A 27,172-nucleotide genomic window follows, 5' to 3' on the forward strand; every position below is an offset into this window, starting at 1 on the left:
TCGAGATTCTTTAGAAAGTCACATATTCTCTGCTGTTTCTTGAAGCTTCCTATTCCATTAAGATTCCAGGAGATAATCTTACTACTTGTATGGGGATTTACTGCCATGGCCGAATTTTACTCTCCCGATTAATCTCCAGGGTATTGTCTGAATGTCCATACAAATGCTTATATATCCGTATTTGTCTATATATGTAAATGTTAACTTTAGAGTTTCTGTGCAAAAATGAGGACTTTTTTCTTTTTTCACCCTCCCCCCCTCCCTCCCCCAAGGAACCCTCCCTTCATCTTGGGCGTTTGTCCTGCCCCTATGGAGCTCTCCACCTTACAGCGCCATGTCTACCTACTTGTCCCTTGCCTCGTTAGCATATCTGCTATCATCAGCGTGAATTAGTGTAAGTTGGTGTATTTTTAATACTTCCCTTCTTCCCTACCTTCTCCCCTTAAAAACTTTTTTTTTTTAATTTTTTTAATTTTTAATTTAACTCCCTCAGGTGTGATGTGCGAGCCCCATTATTGTGTGTGAGTATTTTTTATTTATTTTTATTTTTTATATACATCGTACAGTTTAATGTACAGGTTTTATATTGATCCTAAATCTCTGAGTCACTAAATTGGATCTTGACTAACCTACTCCCTTACCTACTCCCTCATTTTCTGTAGCAGTTCATCTACCTCCTTCGGCTGGTTATAGGTGAAAGTTTTGTTATTCCACATAACCTTAAGCAGGGCTGGAAACTTCATCTGTACTTTTGCTCCCAATGATCTTAGCTCCGGCATTCTTGATCCCAGTTCCCATTGTCTCTGAGCCGTTCTGCCTCCTATATCAGACCTGATCTGATATGGATTGGCCCTATTGTGGAGAGAGGCGCTTGCTAGAGATCTACTCAATATCAGCTCTTTAACGGTGTAGGTCTGGAAATAGAACAATATTTTTCTGGGCCCTTACGATCTTGGTGTATTCTAAAAGGGTCTCTGTGGACTCTCTGGACCTCAGCTTCAAGGTCTATATCCGGGCGGTCTTTCAATACCCCCTCCCTTAGGTGTCTGCAGACAAAAGCTTTTATATCCCCTACTTCCTCTCCTTCGGGAATCTTCAAAATGCGTATATTGTTCCTTCTCGAATGGGTTTCCAGTCTTTCCATATCCATCATTAAAGCCTTATTCTGTTTCTTTAAGGCATTTAATTCCTCACTATTTTCTGTTGTAGAATCTAAAAGGGTAGAGACCTTTTTCTCCAAGGTAACTGTTCGCGCTTCTATTCCTTCTAATCTGGTTTCTAATAGATCGAACCTGTCGTGTAGTCTTTTTTGATTTGTCTCAGAAGTTTCGAACTTCTCCATCAGGTCGCTTCTTAAAGAACAGAGCAGAAGGCCAATCTTGTCAAACTCCTGGGAGGGAGTGGAGATCAAACCAGTGTCTTTCCCTGTGGCTTTTTCTGACGCAGCATGGATTATAGGAGCTATCGTAGATGCACTTTTGAGGATTTCCACAGACTCAATATCACTACTTCCCGCTGTCTCTAATGTCTGTAGATTCAAAGAGTCTTGATGAAGAGGAAGATTCTCAGAGGGACTATTAATTTTATTACCGCTTATTAGAATGTTGTTGTCTATATTAGCTGGACTCTCTAGGTCTTCAAAATTTTCCTCGGTTTGAATTTCAGCTAATGGGGTGTACCTGTTGACTAAGACTGGACCTGGTAAGGAGGGGGGTGCCGTATTCTGGATGGGCCGCCGGGCATCTCCCATATTAGCTCCTTCTTCTAAAGAATTGATTTTCTCTAACACCTTGAAGAAACTTTTAAGAGAAGGAGTACTTTTTTGCGTTGAAATCTGCTGGGGAGGTTTACTAGTAATGGCTTTCTTAGAACTCGTTTTCTTCTTACTTTTATGTGGAATTAAGGGTGAAGGCCTCACCTTCTCACCGAGTTCGGCAGAATCTAGAACCCCCTGCTGTTTTAGCTCTAGTTTTGATCTCAGCTGGTATCTATTCTTAACTACCTCTCCTCGGCTCTTCGCCTGCTTACTGTTTGCCCGGTCTTTCCCCTTATACTCTAAGACTCTAGTAGCTTTAGCTGAATATAGTTCTACTTGCGTGGGAGTATCAGTATCAGACACAATATCTGTGCTCCCTTCCCTCTGGTTCAGCAGAACTGGCACTACTACTTCTGCTACAGGTGAAGCTGCCTCCATACGAACACTACCCTTAGCAGGAGTAACTGGAGAAACTAGGGAAAGGTACTTATTAATTGAAAAATGCCCCCAGCCCAATGTAGTGTTGCAGTGGAAAAACGCTTCTCCTGCGCTGCAAAATGTCCCACTTCCAAATAACCCCCTCCTGAATTCCACAACCACAGCGTCTTAATTTAGCACTTATCTTTGATTTGCAGGGGTGCCTTGGACAAACTCCCGCTTTTGTAGCAGACTCCGCCGCCGAGTTTCCCAGGTCTGATCTCGCCGTTCTCACCACCTTGTCTCTCACATCCTGCGTCCGCCCTTCCTCCGCGTCCTCACAGCTCACGCCTGCTGCAACCATCCCCTTGCTCCAGGGTCCTAGCGCCGGCCGCCGACCGCAGCTCCCGTAGGTTTCCACCGCCTCGGTTCTCCTCGTAAGTTAGTAGCATGTAAGTACAAAGAAAAGCCTCATTTTTCTGCTAAAATCCGACACGCAATCTTCGCGCTGCCTGTTCTCACCAAAGGGGCTCTATCGGGACGTCCCTTCCGTCAATCCGATGGGCTCAGGTGAAGAGCTCTGCGACAGCCGCTAGCCTGCTGCCGCCATGTTCCTCCGCTGGCCTAGTTGCTTCTTGTCAGATTGTGTTTGGTATCCTTAATAGTCAAATTCCCTATCTTCATGCTCAAGTTGAAGGTCCATTCTTATTGCTATGTTGTGCAATATTGCACTAGAGGTATTACTCTATAGCAGATATTTGGGTTCTACTATGATGATCCTTTTGGGCCTTATGACAGATCTGATGTGTATGCATGCTGCTGTATCTCGCTTGGAATTTGTGGATTAACTAAGGCAGAGGATCATGATCCATAGGAGAATTGCATATGCACTGTTGCCTGTAGGAAAGGATATGTATCCATTTGAGTAACGTTAGATATGCTGTAGAGTTTGTGTGCATAAGGATGTTATGACAATGTTCCAAGCAGATACGCATTTACAAGCTCTCCCCTTGGCTGCTGGTCATAAAGGACTTCATGGGAAAACATGTTGCCTCTAAATCAATGATAATGGAAGTGACACTGGTAACCACCTCGATATTAAGTTACTGATGGTTTTTCAATTTCTGTACCGATACTCAGTGTGTGAGTAGAACCATATTAAGTTGTGAGTTCCATCATCATATCCAATTACATGAGGAAACTGAGCAAAAATGTAAAAGTCAAACCTACCATTAAGGTCAGCTGGAGATGTATTGTAAATGAAGTTTGGACACTGTTGCATTTAGAAAGCTTTTAAAAAACATTCAAAGGGCAATTGGAACATTCCTCCTGGACATGTTACTATCTCCTGGTATCACCCTGAGGCAGAATGTTGGAGGAAACAAAGCAGGAGTATATGAGCAGGCATTGCATGGCTTTGTTGAGTTTGCCATCCAAGGATTAGCTCGTCTATCTATTAAATCTGAAATAACTAGCCTATTTAATTAATAATTGGTGTAAACGTCCTCCTCTATCCAGTACTTAATTTAAGCCGGTAGTTTCTGGTGTTCGGCACCGGTGCTTAATTGTCAGCCTCGGCACGTATGACAGTCCTACATATGGTGGCTGTGTTTGTCTAATTTAGAAATGAGCACAGAAACAGTTTTTTGTGAATTCAGTATACTTTAAAATGACTAATACATGACTGGGCAATTCTTATACCTTTGGGGGCCTGGAATAGTTTGAATTGTCACACTATTAGCTATGTGATAGTAGTTGTGCTAGTACTGTCATTGGCAGCACTGGGAGAGGCAATGGGTGGTGCAAGCTGCAGTGGCTTCCTGAGAGGGTCCTGGCACCTATTTGGTTACAAATTAAGCACTGCCTCCATCTGATCACATACAGTCACCAGAACCCTAAAAAGTCTTTCTTTTGCGGTCCTTCTCCCTTGTTGTGAGGTCAGGATGCATATTCACCTCATCAAAGCACAGAGTGCAGTCATTCTTAAAGTATAAAATAGTTTCCTTGTCCCCCTTCTATAAATAGTGCATGCTATCACCTTCTTCCAAATGATGCCATTGATGGTTTTCTGCATGTGCAGTTTTTGTTTTTTGTGACAATTTACAATTGGTGAATGTTTAATACAATGCAATAGCAATTCAGTATTACGTAATCAAAAATAAGGAATCAGAAAAACAAGTCAAAAATTACTGGGGGCCTTTTTACGACTTAGGCAGTCCTCGGCTGGGACCACCAACTCTGTTGTCCCAGGAAGACCGCCAAGGCCGTGGTTAGTCCACCCGCCGGATTATGAGTATAATTCATGCGGGCGTTTCTGTGGCAGTGGTCGGTTAGGCTCACAGGAGAGCCTTAACAGCATACTGCTGCCATTAGAATGCCTGCTGCACGTTCCTGCACGGTGTGGCATGCACCATGTCGTGCATGCCACATGTTGCAGGAATGAGGGTGCATTTCCAGGGGGCACATCATGTGCCCCTCTGCATGCACCCCCCAGGCCCACAATCGGCTGTGGGCTCTGTTAGGGCTCCATTTCCTGCTTGTCCACCACCCTTTTCAAGGAGGACTCACCTCCAAGAAAAGGGGAGTGGATTTCCAGGTTGTAGTATGCTTGGTTGCCAGCATTGGCACCGCCAGCAGTTGGATCCTTGATCCCACAGAGCCGGGGGTCTCTTGACGGTCTGACCCCCATACCTGTAATGCATTGGGCAGAGCTGTTGTGGTGGGTGGCGGTGGTTGGACCGCCATTGCGAGTACGGCGGTCCAAGGACCACCGTACTTGTAATAAGGCCATAAAATATTCCCACCAGTGTGGAATTTAATAACATAATTTGTTTATGTGCTTTACTTCATTAGAAAAGTCTCTTTTAGCTGTCGCAAATTGGTTTGCGGTTGATTAGTGAAGAGTTAACCTCTAATACCACAGACCCCTAATTTATTATTTACTTGCAAGCCTCCATCACCATCATTTTTTTTTACAATTTTTCAGTGATTGTTTTTTTGTGTGTGTCATTGGTCATTGTAAGTAACTTTTGTTCTAGGTTCTGTACACCACATGTATATGTTCCATAGATTACATAATATTTTGTCAATATGAAGTCTTCATTATTTTTCAGTGAATGTTTTAGGATTCAACCACAACACAATACATATTACTATTACTAAACAGCCTACAGAGTTCTAGAAGATATTTCACAAAGTTTTCCTTTTATTTTTAGGGCCTGAATATTATTCCACTGCTATGCACTTCACAGTTTGACCCCACCAAATTCAAAAACCCAACACAATTTGACCCCACCCACTTTCTGGATGAGAATGGCCTGTTCAAGAAGAATGAAGCATTTATGGCATTTTCTGCAGGTAAGAAAAGAAGTACAGGCTCAAGTGAACAGATTAAAACTGTCTCGAAGATGCCTCGAACAAAAAAGTAGAGTCAGCCTGCAAAGACAAGATTAGAATTTGAAGGCTGTTCCCTGTTTCAGAAAAGATGGCATCTGCACAGGCAAGAGAAAGTTACAAGCCACATGACAAACAGCTGCATATGTCATTCACTGTGAATAGCTGGCTGTAAAGTAATGCATTTATATTTTAATATTTGGTTTTGCATGTGGGCTCACGGTGGTTCATGACAATCAGGTCCATGGTAAATTTCATTACAAGACTGAAGGCTACCATTATGCAATATGCCTTTATTGCTGCTCAACGTGCAGTCCTTTAAAGAGCATCACTACATCACAAAGCAAACAGAATCTTCACAATATATGTATATCCAGTGCATATAGATGTCCTCTTCTTTTTTATGCTGCTCCAGACAGGATAAGTATCTATTTCTTACACGCTTCCTATTTGAGTATGGTTTGTTACATATTAATCTTTGATTATGTTCTATTACTGATTTTGTTGTACGTTTAGTAAATGCCCCTCCAATGTAAGGTCGGGCCAGGTGTTTAGTATTTAAGTTTAATTACCTATTTCTTTAAAAGCACTTTAAATGAGCAGCATATGCAAGCAGAGCGCTTACCGATCTGATGATCGGTGCAGGGTGTTACCTTTGTCGACAGTGCGGATTAAACTGTTGCAGAGGTCTTCCTGCTCCTCTGCTCTCACTGCCTCTGCGATCCCTTCCAGGGCTAAACAACCTTTACAACGCAACTTTTACCACGCAGTGCCTTTACAACGCAACTTTTACAACGCAAACCATTACAACACATTGCGCTGGGGGGCGCTCTAGGATAGGGAATAGGTTTAATGTACTATCCAACACCTTCCCTACTATCCACGGGGACTGGAGTTGGAATAAATTAAACAATTCACTATCCAGCGCCTAAAAGCACTATGCGTTGTAATGGTATGCGTTGTAAAAACCGCGTTGTAAAAGCATGTGATGTAAAAACATGCATTGTAATGTCATACATCCCTTCCAGGCCTTCAGTGTGGAGGCCTTCACTCCGACTGACCGTTTCGCAGGAGGTGTAGCTATGGCCTGAAAGGGATTTTTCTCATGCACAAAATATTAAGGAAGCCTAGCAACGTTGCGTCAAGCATGTTGCTAGGCAGTAGTTAAGGAAGCCTGGCAACGTCTCTGCAAGGACATTGCTAGGCAGTAGCCTGATGAAGCCACCTACAGTCCGTCATTTGTTTTCAATCAAATCACTGGTGATGTGTTAGTCTGCTATATTTGCCGTTTTAAAAGCAGAAGGCAGCAGGGACGAGCACAGGCATTATTCTTGCTGAAATTGACATTCGTGAACAATCAAACAAATAAGGAGTACCAGGGCTCCCCCTGCTATCTACTGCGATATTTCCAGTTGATTTAACTTTACTGCCAACCTTTCAGAGCCTATTTAGATTGCCAGAGAGCTAAGATATTTCTGTTATTTTTGATTTAAGCCTAAACTGCTTTTAGTTCTGTGTGTTGTACTTTTTAATAGGTAAAAGATCATGGAGGGTTCTAACTCCAAGGCCAATCAAGTAGTAGATTTCTTGGGGGAATCCCTCAAGAAATGTATAGGAGAGGAATTAAGATCCTCTGTAAGAGAGGTGGTGGACGCCATACTAGCTAATAGGAAAATATTGTTTTTCTCTCAGATAGGGATAACCATTTACCTCTGAACCCCGTGTTGGGAAAAAGTTTTCTATAAGAGGAAACATACTGAGAAGGTGTTAAGCCACGCTTTGGGCACCAGTAGCCTTGGAACTACAATACAGTCAGAGCTCTTGGTAGCACAGGAGGAAAGGGCCACCTTTACAGGGCACAAACAGAGGTTGCCCAGAGATGCATGAGTGGAATCAGTGGCCTTCATGGTACAAGAGATTCTTCTGAAAATGATAATGACAATATCAGCATGGAATGGAATGAATATATTTTTGATTGCCAAAACACAAATGAATTAATGGACAGCCTGGACGAAGACCTAGTGCAGGCCTCTGATTCCAAGGAGGTAAAAGACCACTTTGTGGGAGAAATTTTCTATCCTACTATGATCAAACACTCACAGAGTGTGGAATGGTGGCCTATGGACCACGTGGCCAAATATTTGAGCCATTGGGTGAGAAAACCTCTAGATACAGAGCCAGCAATCCGTGTCAAACAAAATGCCTCAGACCCTCTACGGAGAATAAAGTTTGTATCACCCCTAACTTGGACCCAGAATCGATAGCCTTTATATACAAATTTTGGAATGACCGAAGGAAAGAATCTGAAACAGTGTCAGGACAGGGTCCTTGATGTCCTGGGCCCTCTTACTCATGTTCTAGACATAGCAGAGGAAGTCATGGGGAAGAGTGGCAGAGTAAATCTGGAATTGCTGAGGAGTGAGCCACATTTGTATGTTAGGCAATGCCAATGTGGGCCTAGTAACTGCTGCGAAATAACCCTAAACTGGCTGGTCTGGCCACTAGGGAAGACATGCGTGTGCACAGGGACTTTTCTTTGGAGAGAGTATCATGAAGTCCTTGACAAAATATTTTTTCTGAATTCAATGCTTTTAGTAAAGCCCAGACAAGTATGTGGAGAGTTTCTGGCTCCAGGGCTGTTTTTAGACCAGCTGACAGGAGTGGACTGGCAGTCAGCCGCTGTGCCTTTAGATCCCAATCCTTCAGTTAGGAACCAAGAAGTTATGGCAATTTATGGCAGGGGATTGTAGTAACTTCTCATGCAATTTTGGTAGTAAATCTTCTTTATTCAAATAAATATGCAGGTAGATACAAAGGGTGCTGCCAGCTGCATGTACAACAGAGATCTGCCAGCTCACCAAGAATACAGAATCGAATACACAATACATTGGCTTCTACATTCTACAGACTAAGTTCTAAACCTCATAACCTACCAGTTACCACACATCTCCCTTCCAAAATAGAAAATAAAAAAATATGAAGTATTAGCATAACAATCTAACATTACTTACAAACAAACTCTTGTAAAAATCTAGGTGCAATAACTTGTCTTCCACTCCGGGTGAAAACTTGTTGTTCTGTATTTACAACATCAGCAGAATTCTCCATAACAGAACCATGTGAAGACTGATCAGAACTAACTTCACAACTCAGGTTCTCTGGAGTACCTATACCTGAAGCATTTTCATTTAATATGACATTTTCATGAGAATGATCATTTAACGGTTGAACACAATTTCCTTCCAAAGTTTTAACTGGACTCAACCACCAGAAATCATCCAAACCACCAAAACTCACAGACCCATCCTCCTCTTTGAAATTGTCACCTGAAGACCTGGCCAAAGCAATCTTACTCATGTGATGTACAGTTCCATCATCTAACATGACTGTATTGCGCATTACCTTAGTGATCGTTCTGGGATCAGAAAATCTTGGTTGAAGTTTCCCAACCTTCTTTGATAACTTGACTCTCACTAATTGACCAATTTCAACCTGTGTTTCCTTGGTTCCATGTTTCATGTCATAATATATCTTGTTCCTATTCTGGGATTTTCAAAATTTTCCCTTACATCCTTCACATTCCAACTATACTTTCTACTTCTGCCCATCCACACTGGGTTTATTTTGCAATAAGGAAATCTGCCTCTCATTAACCCAAACGGACTCTCACCACATGTATCATGAACAGTTATTCTGTACGACCACACCATTTTATCTAACTCACAACGCCAATTCTTTCCACATTTGTTGGCCAATTGTAGTGTCCCTTTAACCACTCTGTTCACTCTCTCCACCACAGAATTGCCTTGGGGATGGTACAATGCAGAAAACTTTTGCTTAACACCGGTAGATTCCAAAAAACCTTTCATGGCATCAGATTTGAACTGCACTCCATTTTCAGTCAAAATGGACGCAGGTAGACCTTCTCTGATGAAGCACTCATCCAAAAATCTGATGACTGTCACTGTATTAATCTTATCCACAACCTTTAATTCTATCCATCTAGAAAATAAGTCAACTAGAACTAAATTATACTTCAAAGATTCATCTTGCCATGTTATTGGTCCCATAATGTCCAATGCTATATCCTCCCACGGTAGCTTGGGACAACCCAATGAAGACATCGGAGGATTTATGTTTTTTGACTTTTGTCAGAGCATTCACAACTGATACAGTCCCTAACAGATCTTTCAATCTCCAAGTCAATTCCCGGCCACCAATACAAGGCTTTAATGTTCTTCTTAGTTCTGGATATGCCTGGTTGACCCTCGTGTCCCATAGTAATGATTTTTGAACAAATGCCTTTTGGCGGAACTAGTTTATCACCCCGACACACAAATGACCCATCCATACTTAGTTCATTTTTAACCTCCCAAAACGGTTTGAATTTGGGATCAATTTTTACATGAGTGTGCCATCCATTAGTAATTTCTTCCTTGACTCTTTCAAGCACCTCATCTTTTGCACATTCATTTTCCCAATCATCTTTAGACAAAGCATGTGAGTCAGAAAATACACCAGCCACACAGCAATCGTTCCAGGAATTATGGTCAATTTCCCTTAAAGGCAATGATAATCTGCTCAAGATATCAGCAACAACATTCTTCACTCCTGGTACATAGTCAATAGTATAAACAAAATCCTGAAGTCGCATAGACAACCTGGCTATCCTGGCTGATGCTCCGCATAGCCCTTCAGTAGTTAAAAGTTTTGTTAACGGTTTATGATCTGAACGGAGCGTAAACCTTTTGCCCCAAATAAACTTACGAAAGTGTTCCATCGCCCACACACAGGCCAAAGTCTCCCGTTCAATGACGGAGTACTTTTCCTCACATGGTGACAAAGAACGTGATGCGAATGCAATAACAACTTCCACGCCCTGGTTGGACATTTGAGTGAGTACACTACCCAAACCAGTCCCACTAGCATCAGTGGTAAGGAAAGTATCAGCAGCAGGATCAAATCCTTGCAGCATTGGGGCATTGCAAATTGCTGCTTTAATGTCTTTAAATGCTTCTTTACAACTCTCATTCCATACAAATGGAGACTTGTTCTTCATTAAAACCCTCATCTCATACGTTTTCTGTGAAAACTGATTAACAAATTTCGAATAAAATTCTGCTAAGCCCAAGAACGACCTGAGGTCATCCTTGGATTTGGGTTCAGGTGAATTAACAATCGCCTCAACAAGCTTTGCCTTTGGTTTGATGCCTCCATCACATATCTCATGACCAAGATATGTGACAGATTTTTCAGAGAATTTACATTTACTCAACTCTGCAACCAAACCATTATCCGAAAGAATCCTAAGAACCTCCCTAAGTATAGAGTCATGATGAGATTTGCTCTTCCCCATTATCAAAATGTCATCTTGAAAGAAAATTACCTCTTGCAAATGACCAAACAATCTAGACATTAACCTCTGAAATACAGCCGCCGCTGAGGCTAAGCCGAAAGGCATCCTTTTAAACCGGAAGCAGCCAAACGGTGTGCAAAATGTAGTCGGGTGTCTGCTGTCAGGATCTAGAACTATCTGGTGATATGCCGCCGATAGGTCCAAGGTGGAAAACCACTTAGTTTCCCTAGTTAAAGATAACATCTCATCTATGCGGGGAAGAGGATATTGGTCCACTAGTATTTGACTGTTCAAATATCTCAAATCCACACACAAGCGGGCTTTTCCGTTGGCCTTACGTGCGACGACCAACGGAGAAACCCACACTGCTGCCTCTACCGTCTCGATGATCTTAGAGTTGAACAACTTGTCCAATTCAGACCTCACCTCATCTTTTATGATTATTGGAATAGTCCTAGGTTTGTGAATCCTAGGGATTGCCCTTTCTTTCAATCGGATATGGTGGGTAAAACCTTTCACCCTGCCCATTCCTTCAGAAAAAAACAGAGGAACATTCACCAAGCGCCCACTTCTTTGTGTCTTCACCCTGACAAGAAACCAAAACTTGTTCCTTGCTATTTGGATCCAGAATAATATCTAAACTTTTCTGGTCCTTCCACCCTAAAACGGATGGCCCATCCTTTGAAATGTATAATTTACAAGTGACATGTCTTCCTTTAAATCTAAATTCCAACACCCTGAAGCCCACAATGTCAATGCTATTTCCCGTGTAACTTTCAGGAGCAATGTCAGACGGTTCTAACCCCCCTCCCATTTGAGGAACAAATTGTTCTTCCCAAATATGTTGAGCTATGATGGTGAAGGGGGAACCCGAATCAGCAGCCAACTGGGTAAGAACTCCACCCAAAGACACATGGCACAAAGGTTTATCAGACGAACCAGAAATGTTAAAAACTACTTTTTTCTTTTGAACCATTTCTACTTGAACACACTCATCATCAGATGAAGAACTGCATTCTGGTTCAATTTCTTGAATACACGCAACTCTACTCTTGTAATTCTTATTCATTTTTCTCCTGCAAACCTTAGCAAAATGCCCAATAATACCGCATACCAAACATTTTGTCGTTCTTGCAGGACACTTAGTATAATGAGCAGAATGAGCGTGACTGCCACATCTATAGCACACTAACTCTGAGGCCTTTTTTTTCAAATTTTCTTTTTTAAAACTAGTTTTATCTCTATTCCCTTTATAATTGCTCTTATCAGAAATTTTATTAACAACATCAACATCCTTTCTCTCACTAGCTAAAGATGCTTTCGCACATCTTTCAGATAATTCGGCTTTTTTAACCATAGCAGTAATCTCTTTCAGAGAATTGTCGCCCTCAACCCATAGTTTATGCTGAATAGATTTGTTTTTAGCATACATCACTACCTGATCGCGCACCAATTCATCATGAAGCTGAGCAAATTTACATTTGATAGCTAATTTCGTTAATGCAGACACATAATCATCAACGGACTCATTCTTGTCCTGCTTCCGTTGGAAAAATGCGTGTCTAGTTACAGCAATACAGACACTCGGAGAAAAATGCTCATCCAGGTCAAGCAAAGCTGCTTTGAAAACATCAATGTCTCCACTGTCTCTGTCTTGTTTGTTCTGGTTGTAAATTCGCAATCCTTCAGGACCAAGACCTAATAACAAAATTCTTTTCTTCCTTTCAGGTGAAAATGAACCACCAACATCCTCCATGTTGGCAATGTAATTGGGGAAATACTCCTTCCAATCCAGACATGCGATTGGAGGATCACCTGCAACTGTCATGAAATCTCTTGGAGACATTAGGTTCATGCCCTGTGAAGATGTTTCTCTAGGGCCAGTGTCACTAGTAGAAGGCATGTTGAAGAGAGAATAAAAATGAAAAAAACGAAAATCCAACAGTACTAAATGGTAGTTGCCAGAATAGAGTAACACAGGATTCTTGAATCGAAAAAAAAAAAAAAACTGTCCTTCGTTATCTAAAACTTGTATTCCTGAAGCAAGTTTTTAAACATGTAAAGCGTTCCTTGAATACGCTGCGCAGCACCCTTAAAATAAATCGTGTTATAATGATAAATACCTTATGTGTCCCAAAATATGCCGATCGTCTAAACTCCACTTGGTATTCCTGTGCCCCTCGTATTGGTGAAATCCAAAATGGCTGCTTGCGTGACCTCACGTCAGGTCACGTCCAGCGTACCCACACTGCACCACTATCGGATGACGGCACAGAACCCCGCTGGCAGAAGCGATTCGGTCACAGGGAGAACACACACGGCGTATGCTGCATCATTCAATGGTGAGTCCGTTATGCAGACAAGAACGTTTGAGGCACGGGATGCGGGACTTTCAAATGACGCAAGTCAATTACCGGCAAGCAGGTATACTTGAGATAGCAAAAAAATGCTCACCAGATCGCCTGAAGTCCCACGTTGCCTCGATGTAAGAAAACGATGAGAAGTAAAATTCCTTCTTGTTTGTCCTAGTACTTGTAAGCAAACAAAAAATGAATGATAAAAAAATTCCTCACAGTTCCGATTTCAGCAAATGAGGTCTTCTATCCCACGACGTCGCCAAAATTGTAGTAACTTCTCATACAATTTTGGTAGTAAATCTTCTTTATTCAAATAAATATGCAGGTATATACAAAGAGTGCTGCCAGCTGCATGTACAACAGAGATCTGCCAGCTCTCCAAGAATACAGAATCGAATACACAATACTTTGGCTTCTACATTCTACAGACTAAGTTCTAAACCTCATAACCTACCAGTTACCACAGGGATACAGCTAATACTCCAACTTCTACCCCCAGAGATGGAGAAAGTTAAGGACTAGTGGGGGAAGATCTATTCCTTCATACTTCAGATCAGGTAAGAGATACTTTTTCTTCCCATCTAAAGGTATGGGGAAGGCTGAGGTTTCCCACCCACAATTAAGAATCAACAGGGACCCCTGGATTTCAGAAACTGTCCAAGGTTTCAAGGATGGTTTTTGGGATCCCCCAGTACAGCTCAAGCAACCCAAGGAGTTGCCTTTAGACACAGAGCAAATGATTCTGGTAGATTTAGCGGTGTCCCAGAAGTTAAAGAAGGGAGCTTCAATTCAAGTTACAGATTAGGAAGGATCAGGAGATTTTGTACGCACAGATTTTGCTATATAAAATAAGGACAAGAGCTGGTGTCCTGTCATAGCTTATGGGGATTGAACAAGTTCCTAATCTACATGCATTTCAAGTTGATGGATATTTTACGGTCAAAGGACTGGCTAGTAAAATTGGACCTTAAAGATGTATAGTTTACGATACCCATGGATAGGGACAGTTAAAAGTACCTACATTTCAGTTGGAGAGGTGTACACTCTCAGTTCCTTTGCCTTCCCTTTGGCCTGTCCTCGGCTCCATGGTGTTTCACAAAGGTGCTGCATCCTGTAGTGGCATTTCTCAGAGAAAGAGCAGAAGGGCTTAATATTTATTTGGACAACATTTTGATAATGTCCCAGGACAAGCTAGAACTTCAGAAACATTTGCCATGGACAAGCGAGTTACTGGTAAGCCTAGGGTTTATAGTGAATACAGAAAAGTCAGTCATAGTTCCTACTCAGAGTCTGGAATTTCTGGGGTTTCAGGTGAATACAGTTTTAGCTCAGTTGATTCTGCCTCAGAAGAATGGGACCAAGATAAAGAAGGAGGTGTCAGCAGTGTTACTGAGAGAGATAGTATGCTTAATAGATCTGGCAAGATGTTTGGGACTGCTCTCATCCTCCATTCAGGCCATTACCCCAGGGCCTTACATTACAGGAGTTTTCAGAGGTTGAAGCCTTTGGGATTAAGGAAGGGCTTATGGTATGGGGATTCCTTCTCCATTGCAGTAGATGCATGGGAGGACCTGATCTGGCAATCAAAAAATATCAATGCTTGGAATGGCAAGGTTATTTTCGGGAATGTTCCCAAGCTGACCTTGGAATCGGATGGAAGCAACTTGGGCTGGGGGGCATATTGGAACGAGTTAAAAACTGAGGAAAGATGGTCCAAGGAGGAACAGGAGCTCCATATAAATTGCTTAGAGATGTTAGAAGCTCTTAATGCTTTGAAGAGCTTCAGCGAGTTATTAACAAACTCAGACTCAGTGATTCGGTCAGGTAAATTCTCAGCTGCGTCCTACATAAACCACTTGGGCGGTGCGAGGTCATAAGCACTGGCAGATCTGACAAAGTGAATTTGGTGTTTTTGCTGGGAGGACAAGATTTTTTTGAGGGCGGATTTTATTCCAAGCCTGCAGAATGTAAGAGCAGATTAGAATTCCAGGTATCTCAGGGTCACAAGCGATTGGAAATTGAATCCTATTGTATTCAGACAGATTCAGGAATTATGCATCACAGTTCAGGTGGATCTGTTTACCAGCAGACCGACCTAGCAAGTTTCCAGGTATTTTAGTTGAAGGCTGGATTCAGAGGCAGCGGCAGTAGATGCTTTCATGCAAGTTTGGCAGAGAAGGGAAGGTTATGGGTTGCCCCTTTTTCCATGATTCAGATTGTTCTGGGAAAGATGAGGTTGGAGGCCTGGAATATAATTCAGGTGACTCCCTTTTGGAGATCACAGGTTTAGTTCCTGGGGGTTTTGGAACTTGCAATCGCCATACTAAGTTTGGTCCCGGGATCCTTTGGCCTGAGAGAATGTTAATGTTAATGTTAAAAATGCTTATAGAGCGCATGGCTACCCCAGTGACGGGGCGTCCCAGCGCTTGCAGACAGCTTGAGAGAAAGGCGGACTAATCCAAGGGGGAAACGTGTAACGCCACTTAGGAACCCTAGGTAGAAGGGAACAACCAGGTTTTGATGAGTTTTCTAAATGACAGGTAATTATTTGTAGCACGCACCTCTGAGGGAATCGAATTCCACAGTTTCGGAGCCAAATACCTGAAGGAGCGGCCACCAGCTCTGCTCCTTTGGATTTTGATGGTGCAGGCAAGATGGCGGTCCGCCGAGCGGAGGGCACGTGAAGGGACATAGGAAGAACACAAACCTCGCAAAACTCAGGGGCCAGAGCAGTGAAGGATTTTATGAATTAGGCAAAGGGACTTAAATTGAATACGTTGTGTTACCGGAAGCCAGTGTAAACGCTGTAGAATATGGGACGTGTGGCAATATTTTGGTAGGGCGAACAAAACGTGAGCAGCTGCATTTTGGGCCCTCTGGAGTCGGTTGATGGCTGTTCGATTAGAGCCCAGCATTAAGACATTGCAGTAGTCTATATGCGATATAACAAGGGCTTGGACAATTGTTTGGCGTACAGGTGGTTCAAAAAAGCCCAAAATTGGTTTGAGCGACCGTAGGCGACCATAGCACACGCCAGCCACTCTTTTTGCATGGGACTCTAGGGAGAGGGAGTCGTCCATAATCACGCCCAAGTTTTTTACTTCCTTCTTAGGAATGGGAGGTGGACCTAACGTGGGAGAAGAATCCTTTAGTTGTAAAAGGGAAAATTATATAACTCATGTGTCACTTACAGAACAGTTAACTGTGATAGATCTGCTATTTCCACAGCGCATGCCATGGTTAATCATTTTTTTGATTCGGAGTGATATTCTTATAGAAGAGTGATAAAGGGTGTGAGATTAAGGAGACCTTTCAAGGCTTGTTACGAGTCGCTGTGGGACGTCAGCCTGGTATTCTAGTTGTTTACTTCTTGGCCAGGTAATAGTTTATTTACCCTGAAACAGATTTCCCTTAAATTAACGGCATTACTTTGTTTGATGTCTCTCCAAAGGGTTTCTAATGTGAGGGCTTTGGAATAATCCAACAGGTTCTATTCCCCTGAGGGAGTGCATTTCGATATTTGGAATTGAACAAAAACTATGTCAGTATTTTATCCTTTTTGCCATGAATGTGGGAAGTTGTGCATGGTGAGTTGTATGAGAAGTTATGAGAGTAAAGTTTTGGAGTTTAGTGCACATGGCATTGATCAGCTACTATTGCTGTATGTCAAACCACACAAGGCTGTGTCTAGGGCTACCATAGCAAGATGGATTTGAATGATTATGAACAAAGCAGATGTCGACCTATCCAGGTTTGGTGCACATTCTGCAAGAGGCGCAATGGCATTTAAGTGTTTTGGCCTGGTGGAACTTTACCAGAGACCTTAAAGTCAACAGGTCGAATGCAAATACCTTTGCAATGTTGTAACTAGGACAGGTGGAGCATGTTAGTTGTGTGGCTTTGGATTGCTTTAAACATGCATGATGGTAGCCTGCAGTCTTGTAATGAAATGCCGATTCTCAAATTAACATGCACAGAGAATCTTGATTTCATTAAAGACAACGGATGCTAGCATTATCCTGCCCTCCTCATTCTTGGAAAAAGGGTAGCTAATGGTAAGTATAATAGATTTGAGGAGGTTTAATAAATGCTATATGTTGGTTTCAATTATATTTATTATTTAAAGTTGTTCTTAGATCCTTTTTTAAGATCATATATTAATTTGGAGTCCTATGTTTTTTTCCAGACAATGTTCTTTAAGAATGTCAGCAGAAGTAGGTGTATTTTCCTGTTGTCACAGCCTAAAGTGCAGGACGTCTATGTGGACTGCATATATATATATATATTGTGAACATTCTGGTTGCTTTGTGATGTAGTGATATTCTTTAAAGAGCTTCATTTTGGGCAGCAATAAAGGATTATTGTATAATGTTAGCCTCTGTTGTCTTTGATGAAATCAAGATTCTCTATGCGTGTTAATTTGAGAATCTCCATTTTCAGGTTAAACACTGCCGGAATAACTTGGATGAACCGTGATAATTTCTCTGATGTGGATATCCTGAAAATCTAGAATCGTTTCAGCTCATGTGAACTATTGTAGAACAGCTTTTGTGTAAATGATCTACCAATGTAATTATCAGTTATCACTGAAAGTCTGGGCCAATTGTATGATTTATTTGGCATTGTTAGTGTAATTGATATCAGGAATAGGTAATGTATAATGTATTCCATTGATCATCACCAAGGTCAAAAGATCAAAAGAATTGTCTTACCCCACTGATCACTACAGACCTCAGTTCATGATATTGAGAATGGGCATTATAAAAATGGTGTTGAATGGGATGGTTGGAGGGATGGTGGAAGCTATAGCTATGCTACAAGTGGTAAATAAATTCAAAAGCTAGAATTGAGCAAGACATTGTAATTAATCTTACCTAACAGCAAACAGAATTGAAGGATTTACACCATTGAATGAACACCTATATGAACCACAAACACAACACCGACAACCACCACAACAAAAAACCTACAACACAGGTGTACTAATTTTACAATGATAAGTTGTAAAAGGAAGACTAATGTGTTGCTCATAAGATTTAAACTGAATTCTGGCTGGACTCCCTCCGACAGTCACTTTTGCCCATGGCACGGTCGACGATGGAGGGAAGTTCTGGCAGAGTCAGCAGCACTCGGACCATCTTTTGTTTGTAGACTCGACAACTTCTAAATCAAGTCCTGACTGCTGTTTCACTGTCTGCTGTGCATCAGAGCCTATGGCACTTGTAACACCAAGACTGGGATATCAGTCACATTTGGACGGACTATCCTATCCAGCATGATTTCTCCTCAAATTTTAGAGAAAACCTAGGATGCTTTTTGAGATGTAAAACACTACTACAATACATAAATCAATGTAAATCTGCACGTATTCCAACTCATTATTTTCTTATTAAAAGGGAGTCTTGTAAACCGGCTTGTAATCAGAAAATAACACCATTTTCCACGTGTGTTAAAGTATAACTGGCAGCTAGTGATATTACAATGACTCCATGCCAAACAACAAAAAACATGACAAGAGCGCCTTTTACTGGGAGCAGAGGCACAAGGAACAGTAGCCATGTCCTCTGCTATACTCTCTGTCTCTGTTGGGGGAGAAAAAGAAGCAAATTCTCCGGTGTCAGTACTCCAGCAGCCACATTCAGGAAATATGAAAAAGTGATGAGCACGAAACACGAAAATTCCATTTAATTCATGAAAATTCAGAAAGAGTAAAACCATGGCTGGTTATGTTATGGTATGTTATGTTGTTATGTTATGGGGTATGTTAATTGAAATTTATTCTGCGCACGTTCAACAGTGGTTTCTTGGTGTTGAAGTAAAATCATAAGATCAAGCTGCATGGTAAGTGAAATTGCTAATACAGTTGGTGGGCTTGTTCAATGAGACAAGTCTTTAAATTCTTCCTAAAAGTAAAAAGATCAGTGTATGAACATAAAAAAAGAGGTAGAGAGTTTTTATATTATAGGGGCTTGTGCAGAAAAACTGCAACTACACATTTACTCTCTTTGCATTTAGAGAAACGGAAATAATTGTAATTTACAAGTCTTGTGCTCCTTACTTTTTCATGCATGAATCAAATCGTGATTTACATGCTCATGTGAGCGCACTGGTATGGTTAAGAGATAGCATTATCCCAGTCTAAAAAAATGGCGTTTGCCCATGTATGATAACCACCCTGAGAAATGTTGGGCCTGAATCACAAAGAGTTTGCTACGAGTGGGTATCACTTACTCTTGTAGTATTCCAGACATGACAACAGAGCTTAGAAAGGGACTTGTTAGTCCACCACATTTATGGTTTACTATGTATTATAAGGAATAAAATACGCTCCAACTCATCTTATGGGGTAACTGCAAGGGATGCAAGACTAGAAAAAGCCCTCGGTCGGGGCCTTGCACCCAACTATACAGACACTTAACTTATTGGTTACTTGTAATATTCTAATTGAATATGTTCAGTGCCTTCATTCCATATATAAAATTCATAATTTGTGTTAATGATTTTTTAATACATTTATCATTATAGTTTACTTATTTTACACCAGCTTTCTTCTTTAAAACACCTTATTAGTCTATTGTACACATTTTTACGTATTCTTTTGTATATTTTTATTTTTAAACACATTCATTTTGAGTAAAATAAAAAATAAAACAAATGAAAGCAGATGGTATAATACTGGTTTCAGGGAACGAATGTTAGGTATGCCATGGCAAAACTTTGGATTAGAGTTAAAATTGTTGGTGGGTGTACAGACAATTGTGTATATATTAATACGTGGAACATCTTACTCAATTATGTGGCTGAACTTAGTGACAACCTTTGCATCTTCTATCATAATGTCCTGTTTACTCCAGGCTGTACCAAGACCAGGAATCTAATTGTCCAACTCAATTCTCACTGTTCTGCTTTTTTAGGGAAACGGATCTGCCTTGGGGAGAGCCTTGCCCTGATGGAACTGTTCCTCTTCTTCACCACCATCTTGCAGAACTTCAAGCTGAGAGCACTTGTCGACCCAAAAGACATTGATATCACGCCGGAAAGCAGTGGCTTGGGAAATATTCCACGCCCGTACAAAATCTGCTTCCTCCCTCACTAAGAGCCAAACCTCTCCATCAACTACGATCGTACCTTACTGAAAGTCAGCCATTACAGGGCATATTTATTAAGGTTTTGTGTCACACATGTGTAGCGCAAGGGCGATGCAAAACCTAAATGAGATTTATCAAAGCCACGGCCCTTAGTGGCTTGATAAATTTAGAGTAACGCAAGGCAGCGCATATTTTAAGCAGGAAGGCGTTTGATGGGTAGAGCATGGGTGGAGCATGGGTGTTACCAAGCACCCAAGCATAGATGCTGGCACATTCCAAGATTTACCAACATTGGTAGATCTGAGAATGCGTCAGAATTCTACGCCGCCCCACCAGAGGAGCAACAAGGAGAAATATCTTTACTTCTCCTCGTTGTTTCCTCTTTCTAAGTGTTCTGCATTCTACAGGACACTTGGAAAGAGGAAAATGTCTCTGAGGATTGTTTTTGGGCAGGAAGGTGTCCTTTCCTGCACAAAAACAATCCTGCCTACAATGCACGCACCCTTGCAACATGACGCAAGGGTGCCTGCTTTGAGCTAGGTAGCCAAAAGTGTGCCAGCGATAAGAAAAGAGAGTAATGGTATTCCTGACTGGTAAATAGCTTCACAAGGCATATTTTGGCTGAAGTGATCATTAGTATAATTAAGACCAGCATATTTGAGTTATTCTGTCATTCCGTGTGAAGTCTAGCTGCTACTGTCTTAACTCTAATGTGTAAGTAGATTTCTTATGTGGAAAAAGCTGGGAGAAAACAACCCACCCCCAAAATCAGCTCTTAGGTAGAGTCTACCACGTATTTAGGCAACACAATGCATACAGCCGAAGAAAACTCTAAAACATTTTATTTGTTCATACCTTCATCAATTTTTGCTTATTTGTTGTTATCAAAATTGATCATCCATAGTCTTGAGCAAACAATTGTATATTTATCAATAAATTGTAAAACTCCCAACCTTCAAATACACATCTTTCCAACACTCATCCTAAAACATACCATTCATACCCAATAACTCTATTCATCCATCCATTTGTACTAAACAACAAAGCTTACATTAAGCCTGCGGGTGGAACATCTTGACCTGAATGATTGTACTTTTAGATTTTATGTACAGACTGATACATCAAAATCTGAACTGTATTTTACATTCATTAAGCATGGCAGTATTATATTTTTAATATTCATATTACACTTCTTTCCGTCAAATATACTTGCTGAAGATTTAGTAAAAAATGTAAATTCTTGACAGTTGTCTCCAAGGCTTTCTTGCTGGTTTCCTACCTGCGTTTTGGTGCTAGTGGTCAATGACCACTCACCTTCTTCAGGGCACAATATGATGGAATTTAAATATAACCTTAAAAAAACAAGGAAGGAACACAAAGTGTCCTTGAAATAGGAGCAATCTGAAATGAAAAAAATAACTATTAAAATGTTATACGAGCTAGTGCCTCCGCATGATATTCATCTAAAGGGCATTCATCTCCTGCTAGTTCTCAGTCACACTTGCACTCAAAACGAGTGCACCGTGTGTAAACCATATGCAATCATTCAATGCTTTTACTCTGAAACACACTCTCGCATAGTATAATTAGTGTGCTACCTTATATCCTGTCAATCACTGTGATCTAAATTTCTTTGCAGTGAGTCACCAGACAGCGCAGGCTTCCAAAGTGAGCATGAGACAATGATATGTGGGAAGGGGTTCCTGATGAGGGAATACTTAGAACAAAATGTTTAGAAACACCTTAAATTGGCCGAATTACATCATAGGCATGAATAAGGCATGGCAGAACCATATCTATAAAGATATCTATATTGCCAGCTCCAACATCGGAAATAGAACACAATACACTAAAAAAGTAATAAACAAAAGACCAACATTTAGTAACCAAGCCCATAGATATGGGACATTGAAACAAAAAATGCTGTAAGGTGAAATAACCTGAACTCGATATCTTCTCATGAGTAAATCAAATTATTAAGGCAGGAAGCGTTAAAGTCAATACTCCCTAATCTTGATATTCTAGACAGAGTGCGTCAGAACAGCCCAATCGCAATGTCTGAAAATGAAAAAAAATGAAGGAAAGGAAACTAAGCAATGTAGAAGAACAATCAACAAAAATACCAAAGCGCAGACTTGAGTGTAACTGAGGGACGTCTAAAGGCAATATGATAGCCTGTGTGTCAACGATGACACACCAGGGCTGGGGTCCCTAAACATTCCTTTATTTAAAATTCGTTCAGGGTAAATCCCAAGTCCTCCTATGCGGGCTAATCGGATCCGATGGGGACTTAGGCCTGCTTTAAAAACAATGGAAGTCAGATGTCAACGGAATACCTCAGGATATAAAAGGGTGCATGCAGCTTAGCAAGTTCTTCCATGAGCACTAAGCCGGAAGCCAAAAGAAAGAAAGCGAGCAATACTTTCTTAATGTGGCATACGCTTGAAAACGGTTGCCACGTTGGTGGATGATGGATAAAAATAGAATAAAAAGACCAGAAAAATTGATCTATAAAGAAGTCTAGACATTAATAAAGATACCTTGAATAGGAGGTAAAATATAAAATGAATGACTAGAAAGATTGTAAAACAAAAAAGATAACTATAAAAAAGGAACTCTTCAGGCGAGTGAATGCTGGAGACACTAACAGCCTATATAGAAAGCCTGTGGTGCTGCAGGAGCGAGGGAACTCAGGATACAGGTACAGATACTACAGATGCCAGTCGCAGATACAAATAATAAAATTAAATTAAAAGCCAATTAGATAATATTGCTTTTTTTCTCCAGAGAATTAAGTAATTCAATCAAAAAACACATTTATGTTTTATTTTAAGAAACAAATACAAAAGGAAAACTGGTCCAAATGAAATGTCTGGATTCCTGGTGGTGAAAGTGGGCAAAATATCCATCAATCTTCAGACAGTAAAATGTGTTGACACATCATAGACATGGGCAAGCAGGAGATCAATGTTGAACATTTCAATTGAAGGGAATATACTAATAGAAAAAAGAACAGTTTACCTATTTAGAAAATGGAGCAGGACAATCTTTACTAGAGGAGATATGTATAAAAATAATGGGCCAAATTCACAAAAGTAATCTGAGACACTATCCTAAACTTACTACTTTTGGGATTCACAGAAGGCATTTAGTAGTAGTAAAGTTAGGATTCCTAACTTTACTACTACTAAACTGAGACAAAATCTTAACTTTATGACTTGGTATTCACAAAAGGCATTTAGTAGTAGTAGAGTTAGGAATGAAGTAAAGTCACCAACCAGGGTTTTGAGGAAAATACTGACGTACTTAGATAGTGGTTATGTTGCTGATCCAATCTTATGTGGCTACTGCCATGCCACTTGCTTCTCTGCATATGTTACACTCTTATTTCATATACAAAGGCAAATCAGACAGTTGTGATTATTTATCGCATTCTGATTTCTACTGCCCCAAACGTGGATGCCCATGTACTTCATGAGCATTGGCACTCCGAGCTGGCAATTCCACAAGGGGAGATAAAACAGCAATGGTTGGCGACACCTTTGAGTATTGCCAAATTACTACAGAAGACCTATTTAGAAGTATGTAGCAAAGCCTATGGTAATCGTGATACTGTTTTACTGATAGTGCTCTAGATCCATGCACTACTCCTGGTGTGGCAATTTAACCATTTACCTCATTTGTAAAGTTATAAATAAGAGTTACCCCATTGTGGAGGGTGGACCATTTATGACCCAATCTGAAGTATCCTGCCTTCATCTCCACATATGGAATGGCAATATAACTATGTGGCAAACAGGGAAAGCCAGGCACAGGAATGCATGCATTATGCTTCAATTATCTCGAAATATGTAGGTGCTATTTTTTACTACAGGGACCTACATCTTTTGGCAGCGTGTTCACTCACTTCATATGTGTGTGATGCACACTGTCCTGGTCAAACCTTATGCTATGAATGATGGCTTCCAGTTATTATTTCTTTTTAATGTAGTGTTTTCATTATACTTTAGCTCATTGTGGCACAGCAACTCACCAGAGAAATACAAATGAAGGTTTGTTGTATCTTTGTGTGTTAAAAAGGTTGTGGGTTCTTTAGACAATATTCTGTGCAAACTTTCTGCAATTAATGTTGGCTTTCGGATAGTATTGCTTTTTAATGTAGTGTTTTCATTATCCATTAGCTTGTTGTGGCACAATAACTTACCACAGAAATAAAATGTAGAATTGTTGTATCTTTGTGTGTTAAAAGGTTGTGGGTTGTTTAGAATTTAACAGTTTTTTGGTATTTTGAATTTTTTTCCATGGAATCATATAGTAAGAAAAAGAATAATTCTGCATATTTGAAATGTTTTTTCAAGAATGTTGACTAAATAAAGAAAAGATTGTACCAAAATAGCATTAATTTACCCCATGCTGCTAGTGCAAAGCAAGTACATTTCTCTGATCTTATCAGGGATATGTATATATATATATATATATATATATATATATATATATATATATATATATATATTACCTACTGGCGGTCGCCAGTAGGTATATATAGTTAGGATTTTTTCTCTATGGGATTTTTTAAAATTCTATGTCTAATAACTTTGGCGTTTGTGGACGGAATTGGCTGAAATTTTCAGGAAAATGGCACATTTTGTTTCTGAGCAGCCCTTGAAAATTTGGGGGGGGGTTCGTCAAGGGGGGGCCGAGAAAAAAGGGGGGTCCCAAAACGTGTTTTTAACATTGAGTTTTCCATAGGGCGGTTGGCCTCACTTTTAGCCCGAACGGCTGAATGGATTTGCACGAAACTTGGCAAAATTGTAGGGACTGGTAGCCCGATGTGCCTTTTGTAGGTCTCAATATATGTGCTACAGTGGATTTTGAGAAATTAACGTTTAAAAAAAGATATATATCTGTAACAGCGGACCGGGCAGCGCTCCAGGACGCGTACTTTTCGCGCAACGGAGCTTTGTGAAGCGAAGCTGATTGGTTCTCCGGCGTCTGTCAACATTCCAAACAGTCCGTAGCGGCCGCCATCTTGTCTCTCGGTAGGATCGAGAGACAAGAGGAGGCGAAAGCAAAGGGGCAAATGACCATAAGGGGGAATAGTAGATCCTCGCTGACCCCCTAGGTTTGATGTGGAGGTTTTAAAAGGGCCCCGCGGGGCAAAAAAAAAAAATAATAATAATAATAATCGAACGGCTGAATGGATTTGCACGAGACTTGGTAAAATATTAGGGACTGGTAGCCCGATGTGCCTTTGCTAGGTCTCAATATATGTGCTCCAGTGGATTTTGAGAAATTAACGTTCAAAAAAAGATATATATCTGTAACAGCGCTCCGCTTCGCGTACTTTTCGCGTTACGGAGCTTTGCGAAGCTGATTGGTTCTCCGGCGTCTGTAAACATTCCAAACAGTCCGTAGCGGCCGCCATCTTGTCTCTCGGTAGGATCGAGAGACAAGAGGAGGCCAAAGCGAAGGGGCAAATGACCATAAGGGGGCATAGTAGATCCTTCCTGACCTCTTAGGTTTGATGTACCATTTTGCCAAGTTTGGTGTAATTCCGTTCAGCCATTCAGGCTGTAGACGTATGTAAATGTCCTATGGAAAATTGCATGGGGAAAACACATTTGAAAGTGTTGAAATTTAGAACCAATTAAAATGTTACTTTGGTTTTGTATTTGTGTGTGATGAAAGTTAATTGGTTATGTATATATCTCAAATGAGAGGAAACCACAGCCATTTTGTGATACTACTGTCTGAGGTACATTTGTGAGGAATTTTTGGTGGTGAATTTCTGGTGTTTGATTTACACAGTACTAACACTTCTCCTACTTTTAAAAAGGTGAGTTGTTAATTTGTAAGGGGAACTATGTTGTACACTTGAAGATAATTTGAAAAATGTTTTCTGTTATTTATTTGCAGTCCTTCTGTTATACTAAATACTTGATAAAGTTAGTTTTATATTATGTATTACTAAAAACGATAAATGAAAGTGATTATTTTTTTCTGCAATTTACAGCAAGCAATTTCAAAATAAAATGGCTCACAATGAAGAGACCGTGGTAATTTCTTTTGAATTGTCCACTACATTGATTGAAATTGACAGCACCAATAATGAAATATTGTCACAAGGAGGAGATGACTTGAATGATTCCACTACATTGATTGAAATTAACAGCACCAATAATGAAATATTGTCACAAGGAGGAGATGACTTGAATGATTTTTTGGATCAATCTGTTGATCGCGAATTTATCGAATGTTTGGAGACCATAGAGTTACAAGAATCATCATTGCAGACTTTTAATGAGGAGATTCCAGATGAGATGATTGAAGAGGAAATTACTGATGAGGACATGTTACTAGTTCTTTCAAATTTAGAAAATTCAGAAGAATACATTTATATTTAGAAATCAAAAATTGTTTGAGACATTATTCATTTTTATTTTTAATTTATGAGGTTGTAGCGAAGTGATTGTAGTATAAAATGAGACTTATAGTATAGAGTGCAACATTTTTATGTTACATGGTAAGTTTACTCATATTTACTGCCCTTCTCCCACTATATGATCTCCAATGTGTATTTGACATCTCTTCTTCATCTCCGGCCTCCTTTCTCTCACTGTGTGTCTCTGATGCATCTTATCGCTGCTATTTTGTGTAATTACAGAAGAGAGTAAAATAAAATAGTTCGGAACGTGAAAAGGGGGCAAAGTAGAGTACCCCTCAACCCCTAGGCCTTCTCAGGCGGTCCCAAAAGGATCAGTTTCTGCTTTCCTGAGAGATTATGGTATGAGTTCCATATACCACA

General features: G+C 40.5%; 1 protein-coding gene and 1 long non-coding RNA gene across 2 annotated transcripts in view; one reads left to right on the forward strand and one right to left on the reverse strand.

Moving 5' to 3' along the window:
- The window catches only part of LOC144781706 (cytochrome P450 2F3-like), a 229,924-nt gene extending 205,325 nt beyond the window's left edge, over positions 1-24,599 (forward strand). The window contains exons 8-9 of the mRNA XM_078660681.1: positions 5,389-5,530; positions 20,194-24,599. Of these exons, the coding sequence (XP_078516807.1) occupies positions 5,389-5,530; positions 20,194-20,375 (324 nt within the window). The 3' untranslated portion in view covers positions 20,376-24,599. The remainder of the gene's footprint in view (positions 1-5,388; positions 5,531-20,193) is intronic.
- The window catches only part of LOC144781707 (uncharacterized), a 210,476-nt gene that overhangs the window by 103,361 nt on the left and 79,943 nt on the right, over positions 1-27,172 (reverse strand). The window lies entirely within an intron of this gene.

This window comes from Lissotriton helveticus, chromosome 9 (assembly GCF_964261635.1).
Source record: "Lissotriton helveticus chromosome 9, aLisHel1.1, whole genome shotgun sequence".
NCBI lineage: Eukaryota > Metazoa > Chordata > Amphibia > Caudata > Salamandridae > Lissotriton > Lissotriton helveticus.